At 40.2% G+C, this 12793-nt stretch overlaps 1 protein-coding gene across 2 annotated transcripts in view; it reads left to right on the forward strand.

The window, feature by feature from the left end:
- Positions 1–12793, forward strand: part of LOC126186750 (protein SDA1 homolog) — a 200755-nt gene that overhangs the window by 134762 nt on the left and 53200 nt on the right. For both annotated transcript variants that reach the window (XM_049928238.1, XM_049928237.1), the window contains 5 exons: positions 2094–2268; positions 5848–5955; positions 6040–6246; positions 6406–6560; positions 10791–10875. In XM_049928238.1, coding sequence (XP_049784195.1) covers positions 2094–2268; positions 5848–5955; positions 6040–6246; positions 6406–6560; positions 10791–10875 — 730 coding nt within the window. The remainder of the gene's footprint in view (positions 1–2093; positions 2269–5847; positions 5956–6039; positions 6247–6405; positions 6561–10790; positions 10876–12793) is intronic.

Below are 12793 nucleotides of genomic sequence, written 5' to 3' on the forward strand. Positions count from 1 at the left end.
GTTGTGTTGACTTTTTATAACTGTGCCATGTTATAGTGTTGCCCAGGGTATGCCCCCTAGAGGTTGTATACAGGCATTTGTTACCAAGAGGTGAAATTCTTCCCATGTGAGCACAGTAACCAGCAATAGTTGTGTGTTTAGGGTGGGTAAGATGAAATGTGACAATACACTCCTGGAAATTGAAATAAGAACACCGTGAATTCATTGTCCCAGGAAGGGGAAACTTTATTGACACATTCCTGGGGTCAGATACATCACATGATCACACTGACAGAACCACAGGCACATAGACACAGGCAACAGAGCATGCACAATGTCGGCACTAGTACAGTGTATATCCACCTTTCGCAGCAATGCAGGCTGCTATTCTCCCATGGAGACGATCGTAGAGATGCTGGATGTAGTCCTGTGGAACGGCTTGCCATGCCATTTCCACCTGGCGCCTCAGTTGGACCAGCGTTCGTGCTGGACGTGCAGACCGCATGAGACGACGCTTCATCCAGTCCCAAACATGCTCAATGGGGGACAGATCTGGAGATCTTGCTGGCCAGGGTAGTTAACTTACACCTTCTAGAGCACGTTGGGTGGCATGGGATACATGCAGACGTGCATTGTCCTGTTGGAACAGCAAGTTCCCTTGCCGGTCTAGGAATGGTAGAACGATGGGTTCGATGACGGTTTGGATGTACCATGCACTATTCAGTGTCCCCTCGACGATCACCAGTGGTGTACGGCCAGTGTAGGAGATCGCTCCCCACACCATGATGCCGGGTGTTGGCCCTGTGTGCCTCGGTCGTATGCAGTCCTGATTGTGGCGCTCACCTGCACGGCGCCAAACACGCATACGACCATCATTGGCACCAAGGCAGAAGCGACTCTCATCGCTGAAGACGACACGTCTCCATTCGTCCCTCCATTCACGCCTGTCGCGACACCACTGGAGGCGGGCTGCACGATGTTGGGGCGTGAGCGGAAGACGGCCTAACGGTGTGCGGGACCGTAGCCCAGCTTCATGGAGACGGTTGCAAATGGTCCTCGCCGATACCCCAGGAGCAACAGTGTCCCTAATTTGCTGGGAAGTGGCGGTGCGGTCCCCTACGGCACTGCGTAAGATCCTACGGTCTTGGCGTGCATCCGTGCGTCGCTGCGGTCCGGTCCCAGGTCGACGGGCACGTGCACCTTCCGCCGACCACTGGCGACAACATCGATGTACTGTGGAGACCTCACGCCCCACATGTTGAGCAATTCGGCGGTACGTCCACCCGGCCTCCCGCATGCCCACTATACGCCCTCGCCCAAAGTCCGTCAACTGCACATACGGTTCACGTCCACGCTGTCGCGGCATGCTACCAGTGTTAAAGACTGCGATGGAGCTCCGTATGCCACGGCAAACTGGCTGACACTGACGGCGGCGGTGCACAAATGCTGCGCAGCTAGCGCCATTCGACGGCCAACACCGCGGTTCCTGGTGTGTCCGCTGTGCCGTGCGTGTGATCATTGCTTGTACAGCCCTCTCGCAGTGTCCGGAGCAAGTATGGTAGGTCTGACACACCGGTGTCAATGTGTTCTTTTTTCCATTTCCAGGAGTGTAGTAGATGGCTCTTCAGTGCAGTCTTCTGTTCAAGTCATTATAACTAAAAAGAATCAAAAAAACTTTAAAAATATTTTTGGCACTAAGAGTGTTGGAAGGAGTATTCTCATTTTATAGCTGCAAAGGTCTATATGAACTTGTAGGAAATATGTTTACATGTTTAACTTAGTGAAGTTCTATGTGAAGTTGTTTCCACCTCAGATATTTTTCTCAAAATTAAATGAAAAAAACTTAGTTCAGAAGTGTGGCTTAAATCCAGGTGTGACAATTACGATAAAGCTTTTCATGACTCTCTTTTATCTTGCTATAATAATTCTAATCTCACTCTAATGACATGGTAGAGATATTATTTCATACTTGTTAGATCTGAGCTACTTTTGTGTCTCTAGTTATGTTGACATTGTTATAGTGTTTTATGTTAATAGAAGATAATGTAAGATCTACAAATTTCATATTACATTCCATCCCAGCATTTTTAATGAAACCAGTTTTTTTGCTATAGATTGAATGCAGTCCGTGAAATTTGTGCTCGGTGTCCATTGGTGATGAACGAGGATCTTTTGCGTGACTTAGCACAGTATAAACACTATAGAGACCGCAGTGTCATGATGGCTGCTAGATCTCTCATACAGCTATTCCGTGTTTCAATGCCCAAGATGCTTCATAAGAAAGACCGAGTATGTTCATGTCTTCCATCATTTTACTTTGAGAAATAATTGGCAGTGTTTTAGAAACATAATTAAGGTGCTATTAGAGTTATTATTCATGTTCTTGCGTTTGAAATGTGAATTTTTAAACTGCTGTTTGTACAGATGGTTTAATCAGTCAACAACAGTGATTCATTCAGTATATGCTTGTGTGGAGTAAGAGAAGTATGTGTGAGTGTGTTGCACAGTCATACCTTGTATTTAAGTTCGTAGATTGTGAATGTGTGTGAAGCATTGCACAGGCCAACAGTTGTTTTTGTGCTGATTTCATAAATTCATGATGCCCTGAATTCAAATATAGCATTAGTTTTTCCTAAGAGCTCAAATTCCTACATTACGCTATCTTAGGTTAAATATTCCAATCAAATAAAAAACTACATGAAATTTTTATTGTTATGTTATACAAATAGTATGATAAGAAAAATAAAGGAACAAATCATCAGTCAAACTAATAACCTACTGTACAGTTCAGAAGCTCCTTTTCCGTGACATTCTTGAACGTGTTTGGAACAGCCCCTTTTTAAACATCAGTTGTAATCTGCCATCTTGTCTGGATCCCATATTCCTTGGTAGTTGTCCTATATAGTTTTAATACTGTGGTAAAATTTTAAACATTGTTCCCCACTGGAGTGTCTCAAATTTTCAGGAAAACAATCTAAGTGGCTGTGTAGATAGTGTACCTTAATACTCAGGTTCCACCCAAGTGGTTTGAAACTGTTAAGCATCTTGTTGACCAGTTCAACATCATTTTCAGCTTCATGTTTTCCCAAAAATTTCCAGCAAATGAATTCCATGCTTTCATGCAGTCTCATTCATTGAATTTACGAATGCAACCACAAGTCACCAATGTGGTAGGTGCGACAAGCAATCACATTACATGAATCAAAACTCTCCAACCCAGCAGCAGCAGGAGCACTACTGTGAGTTCTTACAACACCAACAATAAACCAACCATTACCAGGAGTGAAGGTACCATTATTAACAATACTGAAATTAAAATTGCAGCCAGCAAAGAGACAAGGCCCATCAAGAATAGAAGTAGATGCAACTCCTTTCAGTTGTGGTGGTGTTTGTTGACGGTGCAGTGCGGCATGGCACAGTAGCTCAATTCAGTGCAGTTGCATCTGCAACAGCCATGTAAATCAATTCCCCAAAGGGGCTCCCTTATATAGCACACAGTTCCTAATCTAACTGCAAACATTGCATTATCTCTTCTGCATTCACCATGTTTACGCCCAAGGAGTCCTGTAAAATGAAGGCCAACTCTAGAATCACACTTGTGAGTCTTCATGGGAGCCGTGCTACATCATGCAGCTCTGTGTTGTATATGCATAATCTAGCCACAAGGAGTGCATGTGCTGCTGCTGCTGCTGGGTTGGAGACTTTTGATTCACCTAATGTGACTGCTTACCGCGCCTACAACATTGGTGACGTTGCACATAAATGTTTTGGCAGGTCTTATTACTAATCTGATAAGGCCATGACTCCATGAGCTCATAGCAGACACAGGGTAGGGAGTAGGGAAGGTGGGTTTATTTGGTTTAAGGGTTGTAAATGTTGTCACCAATGTGATACGTGCAATAAGCAATCACATTACGTGAATCAAATCTCTCCAACCTAGCAATGGCAGGAGCACTACTATGAGCTCTTACAACAGTAACAATAAACCAACTGTTACCATGACTGAAGGTATCATTATTAACAATTTTGAAATTAAAATAACGAGCAACAAGACCTCAAGAATAGCAATAGATGCAATGCCTTTGAATTTTTTTTTTCAACACCCACTCAAACTTTATGGATGAACAGTAGTTCAAAAGCCAAAAGTTATTATCTGCATGCCTGTAAATAGGATGTAAAAAAAGGTATAGCCAAACTTTCGGCAAACATTCCTCACACATAGAGAAATAAAATGTGTTACATGGGTCCTGAAACCTTTATTTCCATGTTAGGACTTATTTTCTACTTCGTGGTAATCACATTAACCACACAGAAACACTGTAACAGCATTACATGAAATGTTTCCATACATGTTCAAAATATGCTCTTGGTTACATTTGGTTATAATGTACAAAAAGTTGTACCTTTTATGTTCACTGCCGTGGACTGTTCCAATATAACACAGATAATGTTGATGTGTGACTCACTTCACTGCTTGTGTTGGCGTGCGACTAACCTCATTCATCAAGGACTCAGTTTCTGGTACAGTGCAGTAAAAGTGTACTCTAATGTCGACTTGGCAGATGGTAATGGCTGTGGCACTCAGTGTTCATATCGGGAGAAGTGTCCTGATGGGAGGATATTTGAAGCAGTTGTTCTTCGCCTTAAGGATCTTGGGATGTTTGAGCCTATTACTCGCAACTGGGGGAGGGCTAGACGGATGAGGATACCTCAGCTGGAGGAAGAACTACTTTTGTGCAGTTGATGATAACCCTAGTGTCAACACAAGACAATTAGCTGCAACATGTACTATTGAAGACATGAGTGTCTGGAGAGTGCTACTTGAGAACCTTCTGCGTCCGTACCTTGTACAGCATGTGCAGGCACTATTAGCAGCTGATTCTCCTGCACGGGTACACTTCTGCTAGTAGGTAATTCAACCCTGAGGATGTGTTTCATACATTGTTGATACCCATGATCAGTTTGTTGAAGAGTTGTAGAAACTGAGCTCTAACTTGGAAATAAAGTGTTTCTGAACCCAAGTCCATATGACTATTTTCTTCCTCTACATATGAGGAATGTTTCCTAAAAGTTTGGCAATACATTTTTGTTGCACCCTATACTGGCCTATATGCCAGTCATGAGCCATCTGTGAGTGGTTACCTGCCCTAAATTTCTCAAGGTATTTTCCTCTTCAATTTTTGGATGAAGATCTTGTTAGTTTCTGCCATTGCCATATCTTCTCCCACGTCTGAAAACAGGAAAGGAGATGTGCATTCAGTTGGTTGTATTATAACTTAATGTGATTTTCAAGAAGTGTATTGTACTTCCATTTACTTCATTTGCTCATTTTTCAATTTTGTGACATTTCTGCCCCCCCCCCCCCTCCATCACTGTTTTCATCATCAGCAATTTTACTATTAGTATTACTTGCCTTATATTTATGGTGGTATGTTTCAGTGTGATTTACTTTGTTGATTTGTATAAAATGCCGTGAAAAGGAAATACTTACACAAACATATTGTTATCTTCAAAGGCTATTAGTCACTTGCCATTTTTTTCAGTTTCTTTTTAGAACATAGATATTTCCTTAAGACTATGTGTGTATGTGTCCTTTTTAGCAAATGTGTTGTACTACTCCTTTTAGTGTAGTCTGTTAGTTTCTAAGGCAAACAAATTGAGGAAAAGCAACCTTTCAAATGTAGTTAATCAGTCAGCTATATGTAAGTGTTGCCTTCCCATGTTTTGTTTATTGTTTCCTTTCTGTGCATTGTGTTATTGTAACGAATTTTTTATATACCAGATCATTTATCTGTCAGAACTTTCCTGCTATAATGAATTATTTATTTTGTATAACAATTTGCGTGTCTAAGTAAACCACTTTTTCAGGGACGCCCAACTGAAGCTTCAATTGAGTTAAAGGTAAAGCAGTACGGTGAAGTAGATGCAAAGGATTATGTGCCAGGTGCAGAAGTTCTTGTAAAAAAACACTCACAGGTATGACAATTTTGCCTTGAGACAAAACCTTTTAAATTAAATTTTCACCGTTTTTGGCTTTATTGGAATGTTTTTGTTCCAAAGGATGCTGATCTCCAAGAAGCAGAAACAACTGACAATGAAGATGGTCATTCAAGTGATGGTGAAGGTGGCAGTGACAGTGAGGGTGATGACTCTGATGGTGGTGATGAGGATGACGATGATGATGACGGATGGGTTGATGTTCACCATTCCTCTGATGAAGAACCTTCTGAAAATAATACAAACTGTGCAGATGAGGATAACAATGAAGTATTATGATTTTTACATCTCTTATTACGTACATTTGCTAAACAGTTGTTATCTTAAATTTCAAATTCTTTTATGTGCCATTGCAATAACATTGTAACAATAACAGATCATATGTTAGCTTAACTAAACTCAGTCATCAACATGGATTCCTTGTTTTAGGTGGATAAAGTACATTTAGCCAAAGAAATCAGTACAATGAGAATATTAACTGATGAAGACTTCAAGCAGATAGATACTGAGCTCCTGCGGAAGCAAGTCTCAGGACCCTCAAAAAAACGCAAGAGGCCGAATGAAGAGGAAACACCTGCTCAGAAGTATAACAGCATTTGATTTTATTATTATATGCTGGTTGTTACTTTTTTTATAGAATACTTCTTATTAAAAATAAGTAATTTTAAACTTGTGTGTATGAGGAAGTACATCGTATCAAGGCTTTTATAAATTCATTGAGTAATGACACAGTTTGGAAATTCTAGTGTTTTTCAATTAATGGTAAAATTCAAGTATGTATTAGGGGCAGTTCTTAGAGATTTCACGTTATAGTATTGACAGCAGAGATAATTATTAACTCCAAAGACAGCTAGTGAAATCATTGCAAATATGAATACAAGACATGTAGTAAGGAAATCTCTCATTGTTTCTCTGTTTTTTAAGGATTTTCCGTGCACCCATTGGGAGCTGATGAAAAAACAAGGAAAGACAAACAAAATTGAAGAATTACATTTTCAACTGTTTCAGCATTTTGTTGTTTTTTGCACACAGGGATCCAGTAATGGAAAGGACATAATCAGATATACACCGCTTGATAATTGCTAAGGAGCAACTGACACATGCTTCAGAACAACTGACAATTTCAATGGACCACCTGACCAATGATAGTAAAAGGAAATGTGTAGGGCGGGACATGTTAACTGCAGTGAAGCCTGTGCTCGAACTGTCTGTATACATTCGACTGTTCAGGCAGTACCGTGTTTGATGAAGGTTATTGAAATGATCCCTGTGGTATGGCAACATGTCTGCAGGACATGAATGCTAATGATCGTGCACGAGCAGTTGCTGGGCTCTAAGCCGGTCATAGTGTCAATACTGTATCCACAGTAATTGGTGTATCTAAAAGTGTCATTTCATGGTCAAAAAAGGCTGTTGAAGGTGGAAATGCTATGCATAAGCATTCCATTGCTTAGGTGGATGACCACACTGCAAGAAGATTGATAGTAGCTCTAGTGGCGGAAAGGAACAGACTTTTCACTTGTAGGCAGATTACTGGAGACCTTGCAACCACTACTGGTACATCTGTCTCTTCCACAACCATTTTGTGCTGGTTATATCAGGATGATTTGTTTGCGCAAAACCCTGTTAAATGCATCCAACTGAATCAAGCCATGGTCAAGAAAGAGATCGTTGGTCTAGGGGGCATGCTGGTTGGGGTCAGCAACTGTGGTCCCAGTGGATGTTCTCCGTGGACCTACTTTACTGTGACAAGTACTTCTGGCCACCAGTTAGTGTAGAGAGGGGGGAACACATTACGCATGACAGAATGTTCATGAATGTTGTCAGTTTGGTTTAGACATTATGGTGTGAGCAGGCTTTATCCACAGTGGCCAAAGACTGCTGATATAGTCAATAAAATTCTTCTGGATTTGAGGCCACATTGTCTTCTGTAAATTTTCGCCGAAACGTCGGAATTTTACAGAAGACAATGCAGCCTCAAACCCAGAAGAATTTTATTGACTGTGACAACGGCCGCAGAAGCCTACGTTTACACTGCTGCAAGGTACTGTTACACAGCTTTATTACAGGGAGATTATTCCAGATTTTGTTTGTCTGTTTAGGGATATGATAGGTCCTGACTTTCTTTTTATGGATGACAGTGGCCACCCTTACAGGACTACTTAGTGTCAAACACACTGGAAAGTGAAGACATTGCACGTATGGAATGGCCTGCGTACTCCCCAGACCTAAACTGTACAGTGTGTCTCCTGGATGTTCAGCAAATGTGTTTCTCAACAAACACCATCAACTTGAACTGTGCAAGAGCTGAAAACCGCCTTGAGGGATAAGTGGGACAATTTCCCCCAAGGACTCTTGAACAGTTTGGTAGCTGGCATGAATAACAGGTGCAAAATTTGCATTATTGCCCGAGGAGGACATATTCCTTACTAAGAGTTCGATATCAACCTTTATGTTGGGAGTCTGACCTGTAAAAAACACTTTTTATTTCTGTTATCCTGCTTTCTCATGTGGTGTTTTGTTATAAATATCACTCCACCTCTATTATGTATGTACTGTGTTTCATGTCGTCCACCGTTACCTGTGATTATTTCTCTCCAACATCATCTCCGGTCATTAGCAGTTGTCAAGCAGTGTATATACACAGATTATTCAGAATATAACTATATGCGACTGTCACTCACCACACTCCACTATCACTGACACCATCATTTCATTTCGTATGCCACAGATGAATGAATATAGGAATTCTCATGGATTATATGTAATAAGGAATGAGGTTTGGAGGAAAGCATCCCAGACTGGTATACCACCAGTGTCATGTGTCATTTTGTTCTTCAGTTTACAAATAGCATTTTTTTTTTTTTTTTTTTTTTTTTTTTTTTTTTTTTTTTTTTTTTTTTTTTTCTCTCTTCTGGTGGTGTTACATAATACAGAAACATTGCTTTTTCATTAATAAGAACTTTATGTTGAGGTTTCGAAATGCCATTGCTTGTAATAAAATTTTGGACTACACTTGCTCAGTGTTCAATAGGTATTGTAACAGTCTGCATTGGATCCTCAATGATTTTCTTTGCAGTTGGTATGATAATGTTACTGTTATTTACTTTATGCCAGTCAGTGTTACTGGTTCTTTCTTTCCACATTGGGTTTATTGGCACCTCTCATAATATGTGTCATTGTTTAACATTCTTGTTGCTCTTCTAATTTTCCTGGACACTTTATAGCAGTTTTTAGCATGTGGTTTTAATTGAACATTTTGACTATCTAGCTTATTAAGAACTCAAAGTGTAAGGAATGATTTAGCTGAAATTGGAAAAAAATGTGAAGAAGAGGGCACCTTGACAAAATCATTATTATTTGTGTATACTTGTTTCAAATGTGATAAAAAGAACAACATAGAATTACAGTGAGGTTGTGTGTTTTATTGTGTAGATACGAAGTGGCAGGAAAATTCAGATGTAGGTGTTATTCTAACTAGAAAATTAAAAGCAATATTAGTTATATTGAAGGAATCTGAGGCAACACAGCATAAATATTACTAAAAATAAAAATAAAGTATATTCCAAGGAAATCATCCCAGTCTATGCAGCCACATGCTCACATCTGCAGAGAGTTGCAAAAACTAAAAACAATGCAGAAAATACAATTACAAGATGATAATGGTCTATTTTAAGGTGAAAGCATGAACAAAAGCTAGAGAGATAGCTTGCAACTTTAGATACAACACCAGAAATGACAGGTCATACGTTAGTACAATTTGATAATGGAAAATCCAGGATGGAATGTAACAATATCATGAGAAGGAAAGTTGCCACTCACCATATAACGGAGATGCTGAGTCGCAGATAGGCACAGCAAAAAGATTTTCACACTTAAAGCTTTCAGCCAATGTCCTTTGTCAACAATACACACACACACACACACACACACACACACACACACACACACACACACACAACTCACACACACGATTTCAGTCTCAGGTAACTGAAACCACACTGCGAGTAGCAGCACCATTGCATATGATAGGAGTGGAGACTGGTTGGGGAAAAGAAGTATGCTGGGGCAGGGAGGGGGAGGGATAGTATGGTGAGGATGACAGATAATGAAATGCTGCAGGTTGGGTGGTGGGCTGGGAAGAGACTTGGGGGGAGGGGGTAAGTAGTGGAAAAGGAGAAAAATTGAGAGAAAAGCCCCACCTCTCACCTGCCCACCACCCACTGCCCAACCTGCAGCACTTCACTGTTCGCCATCCCCACCATACTATCCCTCCTCCTCCTCACCCCAGCTTCCTTCTTTCCCCCACCCAGTCGCCACTCCCATAATGCACTGGTGCTGCTGCTAGCAGCGTGGTTTCAATTGCCTGAGACTGCAGTCATGTGTGTGAGTTGCATTTGCGTGAGTGTGTGTGTGCTTATATGTCTATTGTTGACAAAGGCCATTGGCTGAAAGCTTTAAGTGTTAAAATCTTTTTGTTGTGCCTATCTGCGACTCAACATCCCAATATGGTGAGTGGCAACTTTCCTTCTCATAATATTAGTTCAGTTTGTTGAGAAGAATAGCATGTTTGTCTTTAGTGCGTTACTCCAGAAGAAAAGAAATACATTGTGGACTTGGGGCGAATGAAATAAAAGTAAGAATGGCAATATTTAAGTATCACTGTAGACCTTAATATAAGGACTAGTCTAGAAGTGGCTTTTGTCCAGCAGTGGGTGCAAATATGTGATGCTGATGATAATGACTTGTTTATGTTAGTCATCACATTACATTAATGGCTGCAATGAAATACCATTATATTGTTTCTTTTGCAGGGGAGAACTTGTATCCTTAGGTGACATTGAAAACATCTACAAAAAACGCCGTCATGATAAACAGGCCCGTTTGGAAACTGTTAAGGTAAGATAATGTCATAGTGCAATGATTTGAAAAGTTTCATCTACACTGTTAATGAATAAGCATCTGATATTTAACACCTTAGCATTTGGTAAGTTATTCTGTCATATTGTTTTCTTTATTAAATAATAACAATAATAAATTGATCAGTTACCTGTGGCCTGGTACCCCCTGTATCGTTAGTGTGAAGAGGAACATATGCTATCTTTTAAGAGTAAATTAAAAGAGAAATCAAGAAATGGAAAATCCAGGATGGAATGTAACAACTGTAACAATGTAATTGTTAAATTAAAAGAGATTTTGTTGTGAAGATTTATATAAAGGGTTCTCAGAATCCATCTGAAAGCCTATAAGGGTGTTGAAGGGGAGGGTGGGCTGAGAAATAATTGTTAGGAAAAAATTCAATATGTCACATCATTTCAGAGTTATTAAGTATTAAAGGTAACCAATCAGGTCATTGCATACACAAATTGAAGCATCCTGCCAGAGGCAGTGTTGCAGATGTATTCTTCATTTGGTTTCCTCAAAACAAACAAGAGAGCTGTACAAAAACTAAATAGTTGACTATAGCAGGGATCAAATGTGAGCCAACAGCTCAATAGTCTCATGCACTCCCATCTACACTGTGACAACTACTGGCATTACTGGTATCAGCTTGTGTAGCAGACTTGTTTCTGTTAGCCATTCAATCATCTTCAGCATTTAGGCAATTGATTATTGTTGGAAGTGTTTGTTTAGCTGCAAATGTTCATGGAAAGAGATGCAATGGTATAACAGTGCAGATAGGCTCGACCCCACACTTCCACTGCTGTGAACGAAGTAGTACCATGGCGCGTCATCGGTATTCCTTTGATGAGTACGCTGATAAGCATTTAGCTTGTGGCACTCTGTGTCAAATTGTATTTAAGACCCGCACAATTTACAACGCAAGATTTCTGAACCACGTTATTTCATGTGCGAATTTGTTTGTAATGCTTGATAGTAGATTATCGGAGACCAAAAGTTTTGATGTGAACAAAGTTGACAATGGATGAGGATGCAATGTGCATATTGTTCAGTTTGAAAGAAGACTTTCTTGATATGGTTGTTGTAAATCACACTTTCAGTTTGAGGGCCATTAGTAATTCAACAGGTGTAAGTTTTAAATTACACCCGTAAACTAAACATGGTAAAATGCATCCGTGTGTGTGTCACTACAGATTCTGCACATTGTAGTATTGGATGATGAAAACTTATGTCCGTACCACCTACAGAAAGTGCAAGATATAGTGGAGGAAGATTGTCCTTCTCAGAATCAATATTCCCTGTGGAACTTAAATCAATGCCTTGAAATTCAGATTTCGAAAGGAGAGTGTTGTGGATAGTTGAGGCATGATTCACCAGAGAAGGGCTATTTAGTTCTCAAAAAAGTCACATTTGATATGACAAAAATAAGCGCGGCAGTCATGTGAAGTCATATCAGCGTAAGTTTGGCGTGAACAATTGGGCAGGTATTGTAGGCGAGTATTTGTTGGGTCCTGTGCTGCTTCTTCTTTAAACAGACAAATATATTTAGCATTCCATGTAAACATCCTTTTATTGTATTTAGAAGATGTTCCTCTGGCGGTACGTCATGCAATGTAGTACCAACATGATGGTGCACTGCCACACTTCACTGTTGCTGTATAGGAACATTTACATGTGTTTTATCCGCAGAGGTGGATTGACCTGAAGTCTTCCAGTTTCCTGATCAGCCTGTTCACCAGGTCTGTTCGGGCATGTAAAGATCTGTCTATGCATCTCCAGTAGACACTTGTCTTACAGCATTGCAATGCATGCATTCAGGTTGGAGGAAAGACCCTTTGATAAGCTGTTGTGAATAATTATTGTTAGTTTTTACTCTTGGTTATTTTGTTGTTGCCTGAATGACTTGAGAAAATTT

This window comes from Schistocerca cancellata, chromosome 1 (genome assembly GCF_023864275.1).
Source record: "Schistocerca cancellata isolate TAMUIC-IGC-003103 chromosome 1, iqSchCanc2.1, whole genome shotgun sequence".
Classification (NCBI taxonomy): domain Eukaryota; kingdom Metazoa; phylum Arthropoda; class Insecta; order Orthoptera; family Acrididae; genus Schistocerca; species Schistocerca cancellata.